The 22,031-nt window shown below is 42.9% G+C and overlaps 1 protein-coding gene across 1 annotated transcript in view; it reads right to left on the reverse strand.

Moving 5' to 3' along the window:
- DPYSL3 (dihydropyrimidinase like 3) overlaps positions 1-21,532 on the reverse strand; it is a 91,160-nt gene extending 69,628 nt beyond the window's left edge. The window contains exon 1 of the mRNA XM_089531489.1: positions 21,043-21,532. Coding sequence (XP_089387615.1) covers positions 21,043-21,465 — 423 coding nt within the window. The 5' untranslated portion in view covers positions 21,466-21,532. The remainder of the gene's footprint in view (positions 1-21,042) is intronic.
- Positions 21,533-22,031: the final 499 nt, after the last annotated feature.

Below are 22,031 nucleotides of genomic sequence, written 5' to 3' on the forward strand. Positions count from 1 at the left end.
AAAATTCTAAAGAGCAACTTCAAATAAGCAAAAATGGGGCTGCCATTACTCAGTAGGATATTATGTCAGATGCTTCAAAATTTCAAATGATGTTTTGGCTGTTGCCCAAGTTGCAATGTCCACTTTTAAGCAGAAATTTCAAATACGATGGGCTTCCCTAAAGGTAAAACAAAACAAAAACCCAACCCATAAAGAATTCTTCTTTATTGGGAAATAGTTAAGGGCTGCTCATCACTGAAGTAAAAAAAAATGTGCAGGAAAACAGGAGAGAGAAGGGCAAGGCAAAGAGGCAAGAAAAAGGGGTAGTATTATGGCACCGCTGCTAGAGTTCTTGACATGTTTTAAAAAAAAGGAAGGAAAATAAGCTAGGTTTCTCTGAGGTACTGCTAGTAAGATTGCTGAGGGTAAAGGGGGAGGGGGAGAAGAAAGATAAAATCCCCATGGGTGCCTTTACAGATGTTAGGTACAGACTTGGATAATACCATACAGGACACTTCAACTAGTGTGAGAATGTCAGAGTGCTTTCAATTGTCTAAGTTCAATTTTCTAACTTTGTAGTCAAAATTCCAAAAGTGAAGATCATTACAAGCAAGTGGGGAGGGCAGCCACAATGAGATCAGTGCCTTAATGTCTTGGTCATTGTGCAACTTGCAGTGCTGAGATTTATCTCGTCAAAATTCCAAGCTAAGGAGGGTGTGTTTCTAGAAGCACAAAAGGGAATCATGCCAGATTACTCAAACTTTGGAAGAATCATTTTTTGGCTGTCATCCAAGTTGTACTGTCCAGTTTCAAGTTGAAACTCAAATAGGTGGTTTTCCTGATGAAAAAAAAAAAAAAAGCAGGGGGGAGGTGCCCTATCTCATTGGAAAAATGTATTTGAAGGGCTAGAAAACAGGAACAGATTTCCTGAGCATCACTGCTAAAATTCCTGAGGCAAGGGAAAAGGTAGGAAAACAGGAGAGGTCTTAGGCACTGCTGCTAAGATTTCTGAGGGTGAAAAACTGGAAGTGATTACTGTTGGTAAGACTCCTGAGGTACAAGGAAGGAAGACATTTTTGGTGAATATTAGGTATAGACTTGAGCATTGATAGATTCACCTCCTAGGAAATAAGAGGATGAGTTCTGAGACACTGTTTTTAAGATTCCTGAGGCTGAAGGAAAATGGAAAATGGGAGAGCTTGCTAGTGTAGTAGTGGTAAGATTGACAGGGTGAGGTAGGGTACGCAGTTCTTTAAAATCACTGTGCAATTTCAGGTGCTTTTGGAGAAAACAGCATTTGGACTTATTTCTATTTGCTTTCAGACAATACTATGCCATCTGGGATAAAAGACAGGGGAAGTATCACCTTGTAAATCTTCCTGGATCTCTCAGTGCTTTTGATTCTACTGATCATGGTCTCTTACTAAACTAGATCCACACGATAAGAGCAGAAAGCATTGTGTTATTATAGTTTTACTCTTATCAATAGGTTTGGACAGGGGAACCGCCATGGCTATTAAGATGTGGGGTGCTTTGGGGTTCCATTCTCTTTCATGCTGTTTAATAGCTATATGTAGCTATCATTAGAGTTGGTTGGGTTGCTCAGGTGCTGGACCAGTGTCACTCTAGACTCTGTAAATGGGCTGGATAAGGGTCAAGAAATTGAAGCTGAATCCTGATAAGAGGCTGGTTCTGTAAATCAGTGGTTCCAGGATTTGTTAAACAGCTTTTCTTGGGGGAGTAGATGCATAACTTAGGGGTTCTCATGGACCCATCTTTATCATTGAGGGCCTAGGGGACTCAATAGCTGAGAGTCCTTGCAGTCATCTTCAACTAGTCCACTAATTATGGACTTTATCGGACAGGGATAATATAGCTACAGTAGCTTATATACACAGTAATCAAGCAGCAGTAATCCATGTATTTCCCTAACTTCCAGATTAGAGTATTGTATTGTATTGTATTGTTTTATTTATATCCCACCTTTCTCCCAAAATGGGACCCAAGGTGGCGAACATATATAAAACATAAGTTAAAATTGTACAATTAAAATCATAAAAATATAAAAATTACCAATATAAAATCTTGAAACATACAGAGTTAAAATTAAACAGTCCAAGTCCAACCCTCATCTCCCAATAAAACCACGCCTGCCAGATCTCAAAAGGCCTGTTTAAACAAAAATGTCTTTGCCTGCCTACGAAAGGCCAGCAGTGAGGGGGCCAGCCTAGTCTCCCGTGGAAGGGAGTTCCTCAGGGAAGGAGCAGCCACTGAGAAGGCTCACTCTCGGGTCCTCAGCAGGCGAGCCTGGGATGGTGGTAGGACCAAGAGAAAGCCTTCTCCTGAAGATCTTAGATGGCTTTTATGATTTCATCCAATTCTCCCGGGGCACATGGTAGGGTTTGGGAGCGTGTGAATGCTCCGCCCTACCACAGCCCTAGTTCACGGTCAGGCCGGCACAAAGTGCAGGTCTGTACCGCCCCTAACTCCATTTTAAATGTTTTTCTGTCCAGTTTTTGCCCATGGCACTCTGCAGAGACAACTCTCACAAAGATCTCTGATGATCTCTTGCAGGCCAAGACAAATGGCTTTTATTCTGTTCTTGTCCTCCTAGATCTGTCTGCGGCTTTTGACACCGTTGACCACTGTTTTTTAGTTGATATACTCTCTGACCTTGGGTTCTCGGATTCTGTTCTTACGTGATTTAAATCCTATCAGTCTGACAGATCTTTCGCAGTGGACACTCATGGTCAGGTTTCATCTGCCGTCCTGTGCTCTGTTGAAGTTCCACAGGGCTCTGTTTTGGGTCCCCTATTGTTTTCTATCTACGTACTGTTTTTAGGTAAGCTCATATGTTCCTTTGGCTTTTCTTACCATCTGTATGCTGATGACAGCTAGCTATATCTTTCCACCCCTGATCTCTCCTTGGGTCTTGAACAGCAAGTATTTTCTTGTCTTAATGCTGTTTCTCAGTGGATGTGGCACCGGAGCTTAAAGCTCAGTATGTCCAAGACTGAGCTTCTTGTTTTTCCTCTAAAGCCTACTGTTCAATACTGTTTTTCAGGTTTTGTCAATGACATCTCTATTCGCCCTGTGCAGGAAGCCTGCAGTCTTGGTTTCATTTTTGATTCCTCCCTGTCATGTATCCCCCAGATTCAAGCTATAACTAAGACATGTAGATTTTTTCTTTATAACATCGCTAAAATTCGACTGTTTCTTTTGGCCTCCACTGCCAAGATTCTAGTCTCTGCCTTAGTAGTCTCATGACTGGATTTCTGCAACCTTCTTCAGATGGGGCTTCCTCATTCTCATCTCCACCCTTTGATTTCTGTCCAGCATTCAGCTGCACTTATCATTATGTTGGCTCACCATTACGATCATATCGCTCCTTTGTTGTCATCCCTCCACTGGCTTCCCCTCCCCTCCATATTAGTTATAAACGCCTGTTGAAGACTTTTAGAGCCCTGCATGGGCTGGCCTCTCCTTACTTATCGCATCTTCTATCCCTGTACCTTCCCACTTGCACCCTCTGTTCTTTTTACCCAGATTTAAAACTAAGATGTTTATTTATTTTATTTCTTTACAGTATTTATACCCCACCTTTCAGCCCTATAGGCTCTCAGAGCAGCTTGCAATTATTATTATTATTAAGACAGTGCCCTCAGGCTTACAATCTAAAAAGACATGACACAAAAGGAGAAGGGAGTGGTGGTGGGGAAGAGGATCAAGTCCTGTGGTTCTTCTCTCCCTCTGAGGAGACCATGACAGATGGACTGGCGAGAGGGCCCTTCTTCTTGCTCTAACTAGGCCTGATGGAGTTGGGCCTGTCTTTTTACTCCCTGCAAGGCCTGATAAAGACAATTCTGTTCAGGGAAGCATTCCCAGACATTACTTGATTGTTATTTAGAGTTGCCATAATTGTCCACTATTACCAGGGACAAAATGTGGAACAAATTCTAGACCAAACTGTAGGGCAACTGCAGGACAAAACTCAGCCCAGAATGTAGGACATTTAAGAAAAATGGAGGACCTTAAATGTCCTACATTTTGGGCTGAGTTTTGTCCTGCAGTTGTCCTACAGTTTGGTCTCGAATTTGTCCTAATAAATAAATAAATAAATAAATAATAAAACTTTTATTTATATCCCGCTTTTCTGTTACAAGACAATCAAAGCAGCTACAACATATTAAAATCCACATTTACAAAATTATGTCCCAAATCCCCCCCCTTAAAACAGGATTAAACAAATTACAATTAAAACATCTATTAAAAACACAATAAAATACAGCGAGAACAGAGCGGTGGGCTGATACATGATGTGGAGGGCAGTCATTCTGTGGCCAGGCACTTTTATTCAGGAAAGGCCTGCCGGAAAAGATCCGTCTTGACAGCTTTTTTAAAGCTGTCTAAGCTGGCAATTTGACAGATCTCGTCCAGCAGACCGTTCCATAGTTTGCAGAGAAGGCCCTCTGGGAGGTAGCAGTTAGTCTGGTTTTTAAAGGCTGCAATAGATTCCTCCCAGAGGACCTGAGGGTGCGGGGCGGATTATATGGAAGCAGGCGATCCCTCAAATAGGTTGGACCCAAGCCATGTAGGGCTTTAAAGGTTATAACCAACACCTTGTACTGTGCCCGGAAACTAATAGGCAGCCAGTGAAGAGATTTTAAGATGGGTGTTATTCGGTCACTCCTAGTTTTTCCGGCGACCAGCCTGGCTGCCATATTTTGCACTAGTTGAAGTTTCCGGACTAGGCACAAGGGTAGCCCCATGTAGAGCACATTACAGAAATCAAGTCGTGAAGTTACCAGTGAATGTACAACAGTTTCTAGGTCCTTTACTTCCAGGAAAGGGCGCAGCTGGTGTATCAGCCAAAGCTGATAACAGGCGCTCCTGATCGCCGCACTCACCTGATTTCTCATGTGAAGCGATGGATCTAGGAGCACCCCCAGACTGTGGAGAGTGTGACCCCCATCTAGAACTGGAGGTTGCAACCCTATACCTGGTTTGGGGGCCCCTACTGTAAGTACCTCCGTTTTGTCTGGATTCAGCCCATTACCGCTTCAAGACACTGATTGAGGTCCTACATTTTGTCCCTGGTAATAGTGGACAATTATGACAACCCTATTGTTATTTGATGTTTTATTTTCATTTGTTGTTTGTGCATTTTTGTTGAATGATATTGTGTATCAATTTTGTATTATATTCTGTTTTCTAGAATGTATGCCACTGATAGGTCCACTATATTTTATTTTATTCTATTTTATGTACAGCATTGTGTAAACTTACAGCGCTTTATAAATAAAGTTTAATTATATATATATATATATATATATATATAGAGAGAGAGAGAGAGAGAGAGAGAGAGAGAGTGTACTATTAAGTATTTATTTCATAGAAGAAAACCCAAAACTAAAGAAGACTTGACTCTAATGCTAGCACCCGCAATTCTCGACTGGTTTCATCTTCAACAAGTCACCTCTTTCACATTATGCTTAGCATGAACAGGAGAGACTCCATGAGTCCTGATCACATTTGAACATACGTGTACCCAAACACACATAGCTAGCAAAGGTCAGTCAGCTAAGCTGTACAAATGGATGACAGGGGATCATTTTGGGAGGAGTCTCCATCATAGGGCAAGATGGGAAGTGGAACTGCAGAAAGAAATCCCAGAACCTGAATGGTTTAAAACCTAGAACTCTCCCTCCCCCTTTAAATCTAGATCGATTGCCATTAAAGAAAATACAGTATGTGAAAAACACTACAGAAATGGTACCTCACACCAGTGGAGCTGGTGAGGATAACAAAAAATACAGCGTCCAATTGCTGGATGGATGCAGTGTTAAAGGCACCTACTTGTACAAGTGGCTGGAATGCCCAAGAATGATATCTTTGAATTCTACTGTACTTGTGTGCCTTTTTAAAAAAATAATTAATGTTTTTGGCTTCTAGTTGGTTGTGTCCTCTGTTTTTCTTGAATGTCCTACATTTTCAGCAAAATTTTGTCCTACATTTTTTCTACGTTTGTCCCGGTTTGGTGGTAGCAAATTATGGCAACCCTACTCACAGTTCACTTTATCCATATGCAAACTGCAATTTAGGGGTCACTGCCTTGATGTTTAGATGCAACTGTGTTAGTGAACTAGGCCTAGGACTACTGTTCTACTGTTAATCTACTGTCTCTTTGCTTTAGCTTTTTGGAATGCTTCAACAAGTAATGCTTAGTTTAAGAGACAGGTGCTACAGTATTAATAATAATAATAATAATAATAATAATATGTTTTATTTATAAACCGCTATTCCAAATAGATCATAGCGGTGTACAAGAAAATTATAAAACAGTACAAGAAAAATCTACAATTAAGATACACTGTATCTTCAGGCTAGCCCCTGATGACATTGGGCCAGCCTGTTCTCTCCCTCAACGGCCGAAAGATGACAGTTATGGAGGGAGGGCAGTCAGTCTTCAGGCTAGCCCCTGATGACGCTGGGCCAGCCTGTTGTTAGTGAATCCCTGGGGATGGGGTGTTTCGTTTTAAGGTTTTAACCCCACCCAAACTGCTACAATTCTTTGGTCTTGCTTTTCAAATTCCTTAGTTGACATCTATTAAGAAAATAAAAACAGTCAGTAAAGACTGTGAGAATGATCAATGCTGATTTAGAAAGAAAAAAGAAAAATCACTATCAGCAAAGGCCCATTCTGAATGCATCTGCTTTTCCAATGATGATCTCATAAGCACCTCTCTCTGAGTTTGGGAAAGTTGAAATACACAGAGACATGAGTTTCCTAACAGCACATGCTGCAGTTTCCAGTCCAGCTGCTTTTCACTCAAAGTGACACCATATTTCAGTTCCTAACTGCATGATTTCCTGCACAACTTTATCCAACACAGACAATAGAAATACACAGATGTTGGGAATATTCTCCAGCCTTCTATTCTCCAACCTTGATCCATTTAGGTTAAGAAAGAACAAAGGGGGGGGGGGGGGGAATCCAAAGCAGCATTTTTTTTAAAAAAAAATGCTTTGTCTTAGACAATTAAGTAATTTTCCCATTTCTACAAAAGAACATTTACTCCTCTCCAGCTTCTCCTTAATTTAAACCAACTTATTTCCAGGGAATTTAATTAAAAAGATATGAGTTCTCAACTGTTTCCATCTCAGAGGCTGCAAATAATGAGTTCTTTCAGAAAAGTCAGTTTTGAATCTATGAGACCAAGAGCCCTAAAAACATGCTAGGCTTTGATTTAAATCCAAATTTACTTCACTGTGGCACAGCTGACCCTGTAATTATGAGTGAGACTAGCCTGTTAAGGAACTGAGTGGTAGAATGATTTAGGAAATGGGTGTGACAATATTTTTTCCATGGCAGAAGCAGTTGATGGAAACGACCTAAACTTTATACAGTAAAATTTGAATTCATCTGTCAGAAAGGTGAGGGAAACAAAGGAGGTCACTAGAAAACAAAAGCATTCCACTCCCTCCCTCCTCACCCCCCTCCCCGCATTTTTCTCTCTTTTTCCTTTTACTGTGAATGACAATCCTGCAACTATGCATCTAGTTAATCCTAAATCCACTGAATGACTTTATACCTCACAACAAATAGCTAAAGCACAGCATACCACTCTATTCAATCTCTCAAAGGAAAGGTTTTAGCCACTTCCTTCTCCGTATGTGTGTCACTCAATTAATCAAATGCAACTTGATATAAATAGCAACCTGTCTGTCAAACAAGAACATCTGATAGTTAATACTAGATTCTGCATCTCCTCAAAGCCCTACGTAGGGCTGGTTTATGCTAGGGCTAAAAGAGTGTTGACTATGAGGATGTGCAAAAAAGCTCTGCAGCAACCTCCTGATTCCTCTTCAGTCTGTCTGACTTTCCTGTTTAGAGCCAGCAAGCCTGAAGCATCTCCTGAAACAGGGAAAGGAATATTTGCCGTTGCATTTCCATGTGCGCTCTTACCCCAGCTGTGCCAATTGATCAATCTAACAGCTAAAACAATGTTAATTTGTAACTCGAAAATACGATTTCACACTTTTAGTAAATGTTCTTATTTATTTGTAGTACACCTAAACATCATTCCCCAGTTTTATAGAACTCTCAAGGTAGCTACTATCAACATAAATCATGTAGCATCACCATAAGGGGAGGAGCTACAATCAAGCCCTCACGAGCCTGGCTAAAACTTGCTTCAGCTTGGCTGGTAGTGAGGCATGATGGGAATGGTAGTTCGCCAGAACCTGGAGAGCTGCAGGTTCCCCATCCCTGCGCTAGGTGGATGGACTCAATTAAGGAGGTCATGTGTATGCATCTGCAAGAACTAAGAAAAGTAGTGGAAGACAGGGAGTCTTGGCGATCTCTCATCCACAAGGTCATCATGAGTTGAGATCGACTCCAGGGTAGTTAACAGGTAATTCTGACACAGAAGAGCAGAACATATAATTTTTACATGTTGCACAAATTTCTTTAATTTATTCAAGTTACCCAAGCCTATTTTGCCCATCTATTGTATTGTATTGTATTGTATTGTATTGTATTGTATTGTATTTATTTATTTATTTATTTAGGGGATTTATACCCCACCTTTCTCCCAAAATGGGATTCAAGGCAGCTTTGGAATTCAAGGCAGCCTTGAAACTATTCTTTCATTCATAGGTTGTTTTTATGCTATAAACTTTTAGTGCTGCCAAATCACTGATTTACCTAAAGCCAACAAATGGTCTCAATTGTACTTCATCCTAGAAATATAAACTAGCTAATAATCCAAATATCTTGGTCACTACCTTTAGTCTTTACATAATTCCTCTCTCTGTTGAGACAGTAAGGCCCCACACCTTTCCATAAGTTCTTATGTACTAACTAGCAGCATATTTTATGAAAAAGAAGTAATTTTGTTGTTTATGCTTACTATAATTCCCATTATTCTCAGAGAGTAGGGGTGTACTTGCTGGGAATGATGCTCAGCACATCTAGAGAACACCAAGATGGGAAACGTATTCCATAATTTTCTCATGGAGCCACATACATCATGTTGTTTCAATAAAAATGAAAACAAATAAAAATGAAGACCAATGAAATGAAAGCAATTAATTTATCCCAATTACTTGTCATAAAAATATTGGTCTGCTTCGATAAGTTTTATCCAAAATTAACACTTCAAACTGATTAGATGCATATGTCAAAATACTTGATTAGTATGTAAAAATACATGAAAATATATGGAGTTTGCCAAAACTACATATTAGTTAACAAAGCCCAATAGTGAAGCTCCTATTTACAAAGTCTTTTTACACCTACTATCTAACTGGATGTTTTTATAGCATTGGGAGGATGGTGAAGGAGGGCTGGAGTAGCAGAGACTTTCAGTGTCAGATTACAGCAGTATGATTGGACTAAACAATGCAATTAAGAAAACCCTGAGCTGGAAAGGAGCAGGATTCTACTCTAGTCAACCGTACTGTAGTATCTAAGGATGAATGAATGAATCTATGCTTAGAATGACAGAAAACACAGGAAGAGGAATGGAGGCTTGGAGAGCCTCCACTACTAGTAGCTGCCTATCTTTAATATGCTGGGGGATGTTATCTTGGCTTGCAAGAGGATGGGTAACATCTAAGACTAAAAGTACCTTTTTATACTGGTACTAGCTGACAGAGACTCCAGACATGGGTGAGCTAAGATAACTTTTATTTGTAAGAAGTAGGAAAGAACATACATATGAGAATAACTCACTCTAACATCCAGCATATAGAGCTAACTGAAATGGGAAAGTAAAAGTGGATGGGGAGATTGAGGGTTGGATTGGAAAGGTGATAGCTACCTGTCTTGAAGAGTGGTGTATGGAAAGACGACAGAAAGGAGGGGTGACTGTATATATATTACAGGCCTGCAGAGTGCATGAAGGAAAGTAATGAGGAAAATAGTGTAAGCACTCAGTATCCCCATAATATATTTTTGATTCACTTATATTTTGAGGAATGGATCTATGCTATGATATTGTACCTCTAGATTCCAGCATGTACTTTAGAGGTTTTGGTGACTTTGAAACACCAAAGAGATACTATTTTGATAAGGCACATAGAACCCAGACTTGTGGATGGCCTAAACACAAAGGATAAAGAGGAAAGAGGAAAACAAAGACAAAAACAAAACAAAACCAACCCACACTCCGCGTTTCCTACTGAAAAGGAAAGCAAAGGATGGGTTCTCACCAACAGATCAAATAAGATTGCATTTCCTTTTTATCCCCTACTGTGTTCCCAAGAACCTTTCCTGTCCTTACATTCTGGGGTGCTGTGGATCCTGTTGTGAAGCCAATGAGGCTCCCATCAACCAAAATTGATATCTTTACATTGTCTGGATATCAAAACAATCCACCTCTTCAGAAACCCTTTTTCAATCTTTCCAAGGGGCTATTGATTCTGTTGCCTCTTCTGCAATCCTCCTGAACTGATGATTCACCTTCTATATAGACTGCATGTAACCAATACCCTTTTGTCTAGATTAGTACATTAAGGAGGTCACGGGAAATGTAAATAAGAATGCCCCACAAGCTGGCTGCATTGCCTCCACTGGCCTCCCTTCAAACTATGAACAAGTAATAACTACTGTTAGTAGTTTTGTATCTTCACTTAAACTTTCCTTTCAATGGATGCCACCAAAGTCTCTTGTTCTATGTTTCATGGATTCTCAGCATGAAAAATGGGGCATGTGCTCTCTCCATAAGATAAGCAACTAACCTTCTACATTTTAAATGGGTCTCAGATTGCTTGATAAATACCTTCATTTATAAAACAAAACCCAAATATGTTGCATCCATATGCATGAAACTGACAGTCATGTCAATTATTTTTATATGGTTCTACACGTAACTTGGGCTTCCAGAAATAGCAAGAATAAATTTATGGGTTTAAAAAAAAAAACAAAAAAAAAACCACCAATCTCACCTTTACGGAAGAGTTATTCAACTGTAAAAAAACAAAATATGCTGACTTCACACAGTCTGTTTTTAGTTATACAGCTGTAACTATAACAAAATGGAATTGCACATTTCAGTCGCTACTAGCAAATGAATGATTATACAAGAAACTCTTATTTTGATGGAAACTGTATTTAGAAGCCATTGGCTTCTACTGAAGAATAGGAGCCCTTATAAACCAGATCATCCCTGCACCTAATCTTGCAATGAATTTGTAATTTGTAATTGCACTAAAGGCTATGTTTGTGGCATTACTGCCAGCTGTCATGGAACAGAAAACTCTACTGGAGAATTATTTAGGAAAAGTAAAATTAAAATCCGCTGAAGGGATGAACATTTACTTAAATAAGAGAGAACAAAAATTAAGTTAATCTCTATCTGAGTATAGAAAGAAGACACACATCTTATTTATAGCTTTACTCTAGACAGCCAGCATGGTGTACGGGTTTGAGCATTGCCCTATGATTCTGGAAACACAACAGCAAGAACCTATTCCTCTGTAAAGTTCCAGTGTCAATATTCCGAGTGCTTACATTCTGAGCCGAATCCTCTTGCTGTTTTATGCATGCTTAGCGTCTTATAACATTTCTCTCCAATGCACAATACCTGCATTCAGTTCAAGGTTGCAGAAGTGGAATTGCACACAGCTGGAAGAAACCACAAGAACAATCTTCTCCAACCCCCCTGCCATGCAAGAAGACACAATCAAAGCACTATGGCCATCCAGCCTCTGTTTAAAAACCTCCAAAGGAGGAGACTCCACCACACTCTGAGGCAGTGTATTCCATTATCAGAGAGCTCCAACTATAAAGAAGTTGTTGCTAATATTGGGAGGGAATTTCTTTTTTCTGTAGTTTGAATCCTTTGGACTGTTTCCTAATCTCTGGAGCAGTACAAGATAAGCTTGCTCCATACACAATGTGACATCCCTTCAAACATGTAAAGATGGCTACCATGTCACTTCTTAACTTTCACATACACATAATGAACAATCAATTGGAAATTCAAGTATATAGTTGTGCAATGCTGCCATTCAACACAAGGGCTGTGCAGCACAAAGACTCTGCAGCCCTACATGTGGAGACTGTTGCTTTCCAACACTGGCATAGGATCTTAGCTAATTATTTACAAGTGTTATATAATATTGACTCAAAGTTAAGACCTATGTAGTTGAATGGGATCTAATTCTTGGAAGAGATTAGGATCTAATGGTATATAGCAACTGATGGAAGCAGCTCCATCAGCAAAACTAATATCACCCACCACCACCACAATACCTACATCATCATCATAATAATAATAATAATAATAATAATAATAATAATGTTTATTTATATACATGTCCCCAACAAGATACGCATCTTCTCTTTTTTCCCTTCTGAATCCTACAAAGTACTCAACACCCAAAATGTTGCTCTAGGCATTTACCCAACCTCCTGGAGAAAATACTGAGGTCACTCCCCTGTTGTGCTGAAAGAACTGCTTCTGTTAGTCGGTCCAGACCACTGGATCCTATGGAATTCAGACATCATGCTGTATTTGGTTTTGTCATTACAATCAAACCAGCTTACCATCTGAGAAACACAAAGAAATAAAATATAAAAAATATCAAATACTTCTTCCCTTTCAAAATTCTAGTACAGATTTTTATCAACATTCTCCCATCAGTGGGAATAATAGTCAAAGAAATGGGTTTGCCTACATTTGTATTTATATGTTGTCCATTCTGAGATAATGTCACCAATATGAGAATGATTCCCAACACCTTCTACTACACATCTAATTTAAAGAAAACAGTTAAAGTCTTGAGCATGTGCTTGAAGTCAGTAATTGTGGATAGGTGGTAATACACTGATGCCTAACCTATTTGTACATGGGGCAAGTTATTCATCTAATTACAATGAAGATATTGTATAGGACTGAAGCTTCTATATCCAGCTGTTGGAAGAACAAGTGTTTTTTTAAGAATAAAAACACTTTTCACCAACCTTGGTTTGTCATCCATATCTCTTTCTGAAAAAGAGTGTCTGATCAATAATAGTTTGGCTACATCACTGCAGTGTGTTATACTTACTTCTCTTTGAAAAGTGTTCAAAAACTTCAACAGTTTCAATACACAATGACTAAGTTATGAAAGGGGCCAAACAAAAGGGGAAGGGGAAAACCGACTCAGACTGAATCCAGGTAAGACAGAAGTACTTGCTATAGGAACCCCGAATCCAGGAATGGAGTTGTGTCAACCAGTTCTGGATGGGGTCACACTTCCCCTGAAGGATTCTGTTCGCAGCTTGGGGGTGCTTCTTGACTCGTCGCTCCAACTGACAGCTCAGGTGGATGCGACAGTCAAGAGCGCCTGCTATCACCTTCGTCTGATACGCCAACTGCGCCCCTTCCTGGAGCTGAGGGACCGGGAAACAGTAGTACATGCACTGGTAACCTCTCGACTTCTGTAATGCGCTCTACTTGGGGCTACCCTTGTGCCAAGTTCGGAAACTTCAGCTGGTACAAAATATGGCAGCCAGATTGATCACGGGAACTTCTAGGAATGACCATATAACACCGGTCTTGAAGTCCCTGCACTGGCTGCCTATTAGTTTCTGGGTAAAGTACAAGGTGTTGGTGATTACCTTTAAAGCCCTACATGGCTTGGGCCCAGAGTACTTGAGGGAACGTCTTCTTCCCTATTGTCCGTCCTACACACTAAGGTCCTCTGGAAGAAATCTACTACAGCCAAAAAAATCTAGGCTAACATCTGTCTCCCAGAGGGCCTTCTCTACTACTGCTCCTAAACTATGGAACGACCTGCCAGAGGAGATCCATCACATTTCTACTCTGGCAGCTTTCAAGAAAGCACTCAAGACGGATCTCTTCCGGCAGGCCTTTCCAACTTAGTTACCCTCCCCAGATATAGAGATATTTGTCCCCTCATCTGTCTATTTCCCCCCGCCAATGTTTCTGCCTATTTTTTGTTTGTTCAATGTTTTTAATGTTTTAAATGTTTTAATATTATTACTGTTTAATTCTGTTTTAGTACTGGGAATGGGTGGTGGTGGTAGGTCTAGGGTTTGATTTTTTTAACTCTATTGTAATTTGTTCTATTTTATTGTTGTAACCCGCCCGGATTCTTCGTGATTGGGTGGGCTAGAAATAAATCTATTATTATTATTATTATTATTATTATTATTATTATTATTAAATATCTTGCCATATCTACACAGGCTACTTGTGTTTTCCAGCACAATTTAATTGCTGATGTTAACTATAAAGCCCTAAATCAGGGGTGGACAGCTATGACCCTTCAGATGTTGTTGGACAGCAACTCCCATGACCCCACAAAATTGAATAAGTTAGCAATGGCTGATGGTCCAACATCTGGAGGGTTGCATTTGCCCTATTTCAAGGATGGGGTACATGTTGTTCTCCAGATATTGTCAGATGGCAGTTCCTTTAGTTCTTGTCAATATAGCCAAATGGTAAGGGATGATGGCAGTTACAGTCCAACAACTAGACAACACCATCCCATTCTTACCCTAAATAGTTTGGGGCTGGGTAAGTGATGGTGTGGCTTCTCCCATATAGCCTAGCCCATCATCTGAGGTTTTTAAATGAAGATTTTTCCAGAATGACCTCACCTTTAGATAGTAGGTAGGTGGTTATTGGAAAGAGGGATTTCCACAATAACTCTCTGTGATAAGGCACTGACACATAATGGAACTGTGTGTTTTCTCTTCATTTGTTTCTAATGAATAGCACTACAGAGATGGAAAAGGGTTGGTGTGAACAGGAATGCAATACAGAGGAAGGAGTATACAAAGAGACACAAGTAATTTGTACAGCTATACCTTGTTTCTCCTTCTACTACAAGAGCAATGGTGGTGCAGTGGTTAAATGCCTGTATTGAAGCCACTCATGCATGTACCATAAGGTTGTGAGTTCAATACTAGCCAAGGGCTCAGGCTTGACTCAGGCCTGCATCCTTCCAAGGTTGCTAAAAGAAGTACCCAGATTTTGGGGGGCAATTAGTGTAAAGTTGTGAACCGTTTAGAGACTGCTTAGGCAGTATGAAGCCTATAAATGAAGTTGCTATTGCTATTATTTCTCATCAAAACTGAAACAAAGCCTGCTTATTACTTCTTTTATCTCCCAAATGGTACAAATCAGGGTGTCCCCACTAATCCAGATAGTAATCATACAAGTCATAGCACTAACGTGATAACTCCTAGTTTCTATCAGGATTGGATTATTCTGTAGCTGCAGTTTAAACATGCACCCATTGGCTGATTGAGCTCAGTACAGTGGTACCTCGGGATACGAATTACCCAGGTTACGAAATTTTCAGGATACGAAAAAAACCCATAGGAAATTATTGTTCCGGGTTAAGAAAGTTTTTTCGGGTTACGAAAAAACTTTTGGTGCTTTTCTGCGCGATTTCACACCAAATCGCGGCTTTTCCCCATTAGCGCCTATGGGGATTCGGCTTGCGAAAGCCTTTCGGGTTACGAAATTGACAGCGGAACGAATTAATTTCGTAACCCGAGGCACCACTGTACTGTTAACTCTAACAAGTAGCAGTTCTTCAGGGTGTCAACATGATTATTTGCTAGACTTATCACAAATTCCTGATATTCCTGATGGTCTCCCATCCAAGTACTAGGCAGACACAACCTTGCTTAACTTCCAAAAACAGATGATGAATGGCATATGATTAGCGTCAGGTAATAGTCTGGCCCTAAAAGGTATACAGTGTCATGGTCTGAATGCTGCCATAAGCACAGAGAGATCACTGGGTTACCACTGAGCTCCTAGACCAGGGGTAGGCAACCTGCGGCCCGCGGGCCGGATGCGGCCCGGCAAGGCCTTGGGACCGGCCCCAGCCCGGTTCTGCCACCGATTGCCGCCGGGGCCTTTGGCCTCTCGCGCGCAGGGGCAATTGTCTATAGAAGCCTCAGAAACATGCATTTATATTAACATTTTTTAAAAAATCAGCAAATTTTTTCCCGTGTCCTCCACTTTTTTAAAAAGTGTCCACCAATTGAAAATTTTGTCCTACATTTGTCCCAGTTTATTTATTTATTTAAATTTTTTAAAAATTATTTAATTATTTATTTTTTGGCTTCGGCCCCCCAGTTGTCTGAGGGACAGCAACCCGGCCCCCGGCTCAAAAAGGTTGCCTACCCCTGTCCTAGACTGACCTTGATCTGGTCACAAAATTGCTAAATTGCCCATACCTGTATGCATCCCCATCAACAATTGTAGACTACCGATTAAAGTGAGTCTGCTGGGGAGAGAAGGGGTTAGCCAATGACTGGAAAAAAAACTCTTTAGTCAATCTTGAAGCCACCATGCACAAGAAATGTGGTTCAACTTGGTTTGTTAAGAATACTGATTAAATTATGGTATAGGAGTGAATAGGCCACGTAAATTATTGCATAGGAGTGAATACATTATGCAAATAGTTCTGTTTCCCAAAAGGTCCCAAACAGTGCCTGACAGACAGTGAAGTCGTCCTAGGGATGAAGTGATCAACTCAACATATTGCTCTTTTGTTAGTCTAAATATGGCCATAATTTCTCCCATCTCAGTCACTAAACTTCAGCCATTCTTTTGTACCTTGCTTAAAATGATACAAGATCATAATTTCATAAAGCTAATTTCATTCTGAAGGAGTAATCCTGCCTTTGTCCATCTTTGCTGAAATCACAGATTTATCTGAAATCACTTTCTCTCTTTCAGACATCACAGAAACTAAAATTTGACCAATGCATCATTAGCTCCCCCCCCCCTTTCTTCTTAAAGTCCTGGTTTTGGACTAGAGTACCTGAGTTAATTAGTTCTCCTTTTCTCTTTACAGTTCTAACTAGAACCACAATGGTCCAAACCTGACTCACAGAAACTAATCTCTGCCATTCTTAATCCTGTTTTGCAAGTACTTTCATTGTGTATTGACAGGTTCGCAAACCGATCCCACTTTTCTCTGGTGTAGGTGTGGGTAGCATAGGAAGACTCTGACCAGTTTGCCTTCCACCTTCTACCAAACTCTCTCTCATGTCAGCAACCCATGAACCTCAAGCAGTTTACCCAAGACCCTTCTTGCAATCTGAATCCAAATGGCAGCCTGGATTTTAAAACTTTTTCAGCCTTGTGAATTTGCTTGAGTTAATATTTCCCGTTCCAAAGCAGCTGGATATTTTGTTATACAGTGGGGCCTCGTTATCTGTGGGGTTTGCCATCGGATTTAGGCATTCGTGGATGGCAATTCCCATTGTCTTCAATAGTGGTGCATGCACGCAGCCACGCACACATCATGCTGCCATTAGGGATAATGGGACTTGAGGTCCCGTGGGTTTTTTGTATCCGCAGGAGGGTCCCCTGTTGATACAAAGGTCCAACTGTGTATTTTCTCTTAGACATTAATGAAGCTATTCCACAGTATTGGTTACTCTCAGTGCATTCACTGTGTAAATTTGATTCTTGTGTTTAGTAAAATTCCCTTTCAGATAGATCAACACTGGTATGGGTTATTGGCTCCAATTTGTCTAAGACACACTACTGCTAAGGACCAAAGATCCTTTAAAAGCAGGTGTACCTAGAACAGGTATATGTTCATACATGTGCTTTGAAAGCACATCTGGTTACATGAACTATCTCACAGGGGTTGCTGAGAGGAGGAAGGGCAGGATACAAATCTAAATAATATGATATTTTCACTGGAAATTGGGGATTGAATCAGCATGATGCCAGACCCTTTTGGTAAAGACTTAGGATAAAAATCCATCCAGTTTGGGAGAAAAAACGTCCTGCACTGCTCTCCTCCCCACGCTCAGGAGGACAAGGAAAATTAACACAGATGGTTCCTCTATAGAAAAAAGGAAGGAAGGAAGGAAGGAAGGAAGGAAGGGGAATAAATTGCCGTATTAACAGTTGGTTCTAGTCACCACTTAAGAAGCTCCCATCAACAACATTTTATTATGATACACTGTACTGGGATTCCATAATTACAGGTACAATTCTTCTCCTTTGCATGAGAAGTGATCTGTGGGCCTGGTCTCATACAAAGGGCTATGATCAATCTTGTAATTGTAACAATTAGAAGAGAAACATGACCTTAGATAACTGACAGCTTCAGCTCCACCTGCCATCAGTGCAGAAATTCATTCTGGTCAAGAACACTTTTTAACCATAATCGTAACCCACACCAATACAATTCCATCCCTTATGGAACTGCAAACCATTTCTCAGTCAAATGATCAATCATTTAAGATATAGGACAGAACAGTTTACAGGGTGTTCATGTGCTTTCAGCAGAACACAGGCTCTCTATCACTTGAAAATGTATATGCTTTACTGATGCACCTATATTACTTCTGTAGAGAAACTGCACTACTGTTGGCCCTCCACATTTGTGGCTCTGGCTTTTCCTGACCTGGTTATGTGTGGGTTTGATTAATATGTTCTCTCTAGGAATCTCTAGGTCCTCCAATAGAACTCTGCTAGAGGTTGATCATAGAGTTGCACTGGAGAACGTAGAAGTTCCTAAAGAAAACACTTCTCTAAGCATTTGTAGGTCCTCCAACACGATTCTATGATCAACCTCTGGCAGACATTGACCACAGAGATGAACTAGAGGACCTGGAGATTCCTAGGCCCCATACAGACAGGCCAAAATAAAGCTGCTTCAGGTCACTTTGGAAGTATACTGTTTGAATGATGCATGTGTTCTAAGAGTCTGGAAGCCACGCCAAGGCCACAATCAACTCCTAAGGACTGGAGCACAGCTTTGGCACAGCTTCTGGACTCTTAGGACGCATGCATCATTTGAACAGCATACTTCCAAAGTGACCGGAAGCAGCTTTATTTTGGCCTGTCTGTATGGAGCCCTAGAGAGGTTTCTCCTAAGTAAAAAGAACAGTGTTTTTTTATTTGCGGTTTTCCCACATTCATGTGGGGTCTTTCACCCTTAAGCGAACATGGAGGCATATGAAGCAGCTATCCCTAACATTCAGAGGTAAGCTAGCAATGTCTATTTTGTGCATTTTGGTTGGCCCATTAAAGGTATCACTGTTTTGTGGATTCTGGGTGTTACTGTAATTTAAAGGAATAGGTCTCTGTAGACACAAGCAATCTAAGCATGCCTAAAACTCCAATACTTTCTTGTAGAGCTATGAGGACCAAATGCTGAAATGATAATTTTGATTTCAAGTGCCAGTTTTCTTGCCATTTGTATCAGAGTAAGCGGTAGATTGCTTTTGGTTTTCATGCCCAACACAACTAAATGCTTATACTGTAGTAAGGCTATAAGACACAAACGTTCCTAGATTGCAGCAGAACAAGTTTCTGACTCCGTGGAAAGAGTGCTCCTTCTTCTAAGTGTAACATTTTACAGCGATTTTACAGTATAATATTTAAACTGGCCTGTTTAGGCAAGCCTCAATTCAAGAGCAAGATGCTGAACTTTAGGCCCCTGAATTTAGTTCTTCTCTTTTTTTAATGAGAAGGGGGAGGAGGGGCTTGAAGGTAAGATAACCCTGGCATACATACGCTGACTGCTGCGTTCTCTGCTGATGGGCTTATTTGACCATCTTGGAACTGGAGCACAGAGCTTTTAAGTTAATAACTTTAAAAATGCTGACTTGGGGTTTGTAGAGCGCAAGCTGATGGTGGCAGGGAAGAGCTGTCGCTCCCTCTGTCTCCGGAAAAGAAGCAGAGGAAAGTTAGCCTCCTTTTGGCTGACCAGAAAAACTAAGGCACAGCACCTATGAGCTGCAACAAAGAGCAGATTTATGCATTATGAAGATGGAGAGTAGTTCAACTGTGCCCACCTGGCCGCTGCGCTTGCAGATGGGGCTGCTTCTCTCTTTTTGAATCTGCATTACTTGTTGTCGCTCCCTGACAGGGTTTGTCAGTAGCTGCCAGGCAAAGGCCAGGCAAAGGCCATATAAGGGGGCTCAGTGTTTTAAGATCCCTCACTCGCGCCTTATGTCCTCTGGGGGCTAGAGGGGGTCTCTCTCTCTCTTTCTGTGTCTGCACTGCTGAAATAATCCGATTCGACGCCACTTCAGCTGCCATGGCTGAAGGCTGAGGGATTCTGGGAACTGAGGTTCGTCGTGGCACAGGAGCAGATCCACCGCTTAACCGTCGAGGGCAGGTGGGCGCAATCCGATTGTGGTTCATCTTTATAGCGAATGGATCCGCTGTTCGTTGCGGCTGCTACAGTACATGCTGTACTCCAAGAGAAATAGCCCGGTTTGAGACTGCTTTAACCGCCTTGGCTCAGTGCTGGGGATTCTGGGGGCTGTAGTTCTGTGGAACAATTAGCCTCCTGGGCCAGAGAGAGCTCTGGCGCCACAATAAACTACAGTCCCCAGGATTCCCTAGCTCTGAGGGCTGCTAAAGCGGCCTCAAAGTGGGTTGTTTCTGCAGTGTGTTCTGGACCTTACTTTGTTTTTATTCGGCACTCGTGTCCGGCCCAAGAGGGGCTAACTTTGCCGTGTTTCCTCCCCTTTCCCCAAACAACTACAGTTCCCAGAAGCCCACAGCCCTGGCGCCGGCGGTGGGAAGCGGCCGGGCAGCTGGTCCTGCCATAGCAACCCTCCTAACAGCCGCCCGCTCCCTCCCTCCCTCCCGCGGCGGCGGCGGCGGCGGCGGCATCCCTTTCGGGGCAGGCGCTCTGGCTTCGGCCTTGGCAGACGGAGCCGTCTCCGTCGGGGCTGAGCCTGGCTCTGGGGGGGCCTTCGGAGGCAGCCGACCTCCCTCCTGGCCGGGAAGGGAAGGAAGGAAGGAGGCCAGGCTCTGCTCCTCTTGGCCCAGGCTGGATTGTGTAGGCGGCACACACACAGACACACACGCCCTCCTCACTTTCAGGGGTGTTACTCCTGAATCAAGGGACACAGCAATGGGCGCCCAATGGCCCAGCAGCAACAACAACAACAACAACACACGAACCCTTTTACTTGGCTTTAAAGGGGGCCCAACAAACTCCAACCCCAGAGCCAGACGAGGGAGGGTTAAAGCGGTGCCAAGCCGGGTTCCTCTCCAGTGCGGACGCAGCCCCTGCCTCTCCCTCCCCCGCTCCCCCGCTTGCCTTGCAGTCCTCTCGGCCGAGGTTCTGCAGCAGCTCCTTCCCGGAGGGGGCCCGGATCTGGACGCCTGGCCCGGCGGCGGCGGCGTGGGCGGCGGGGCCCTCGGGCTCCCTCTCCTTCTGCTGGCCGGCCTTGTCCCTGTCCCTGGCGGCGGGGGCGCGGGTCTCCTGCTGCCTTTGCTGCTGCCTGAGGGCCGTCCTCCCCGCCGCCCCTCGCTGCCCGACGCTGAGCGCCCCGAAGTCGAGGGTCTTGCTCTCGAAGGCGCCCTCGACGCTGCAGAACATGCCCCCGTACTTCTGCCGCGGCACTTGGTCGGCGGTGCCCGGGCGGGCCAGGTAGACCGGCAGCTCGCCCTCCCCGCCCTCCTCCTCCTCCAGCAACGGCTCGCCCCGCTCCCGGCCCCGACGCCCGCCGCCCGACGCCATGGAGAAAGAAGCCTTCGCCGCTGTCCCCCGCCTTCCCTTCGCCCTCTGCTGCTTCTGCCCGGCGCCGAGTGAGTGAGTGAGTGAGTGGCTGAGCCAGGAGCGGCGGAGGGGGAGCCAGAGGGCGAGGAGGAAGGACGGAGGGAGGGAGGGAGGCCGGCCGGCCACGAGGAGCCCCCGCGCGAGCGCCTCGGAGGGAGAGGGAGAGGCCCTCCTCCGCAGGCGGCGGCGGCGGCAGCCACGGTCCCAACCGCCAGAATAAAAGCCCAAGGCGCTTAACGGAGGCTCCTTCGTTCCAGCAGGGCTGGCCACAGGCCTCGCCGTCAAGGAGGACAAACGGAGGGAGATAACAGCTAAAAGGCCTCGGAATGCAGGTCTTCTGAGGGTGACCACCTCAGGCCCCAACTGCCAAGGAGGGCCAGGCACCACAGGATGGAGGACCCTCAAGGAAACAGGGAGGGCCTGGCCAAAATACGTACTACCCGAAAAAACAGCCCTAGCCCTAGAAATACGAAACGAATGCTTCTGAGGGTGAGCAGAGGCCCTCACCGCCCAGGAGGACAAAGCAC

Source organism: Sceloporus occidentalis, unplaced genomic scaffold (genome assembly GCF_023333645.1).
Source record: "Sceloporus occidentalis isolate IW3139 unplaced genomic scaffold, rSceOcc1.0.p SCAF_1, whole genome shotgun sequence".
In the NCBI taxonomy this organism is placed as follows: Eukaryota; Metazoa; Chordata; class Lepidosauria; order Squamata; family Phrynosomatidae; genus Sceloporus; species Sceloporus occidentalis.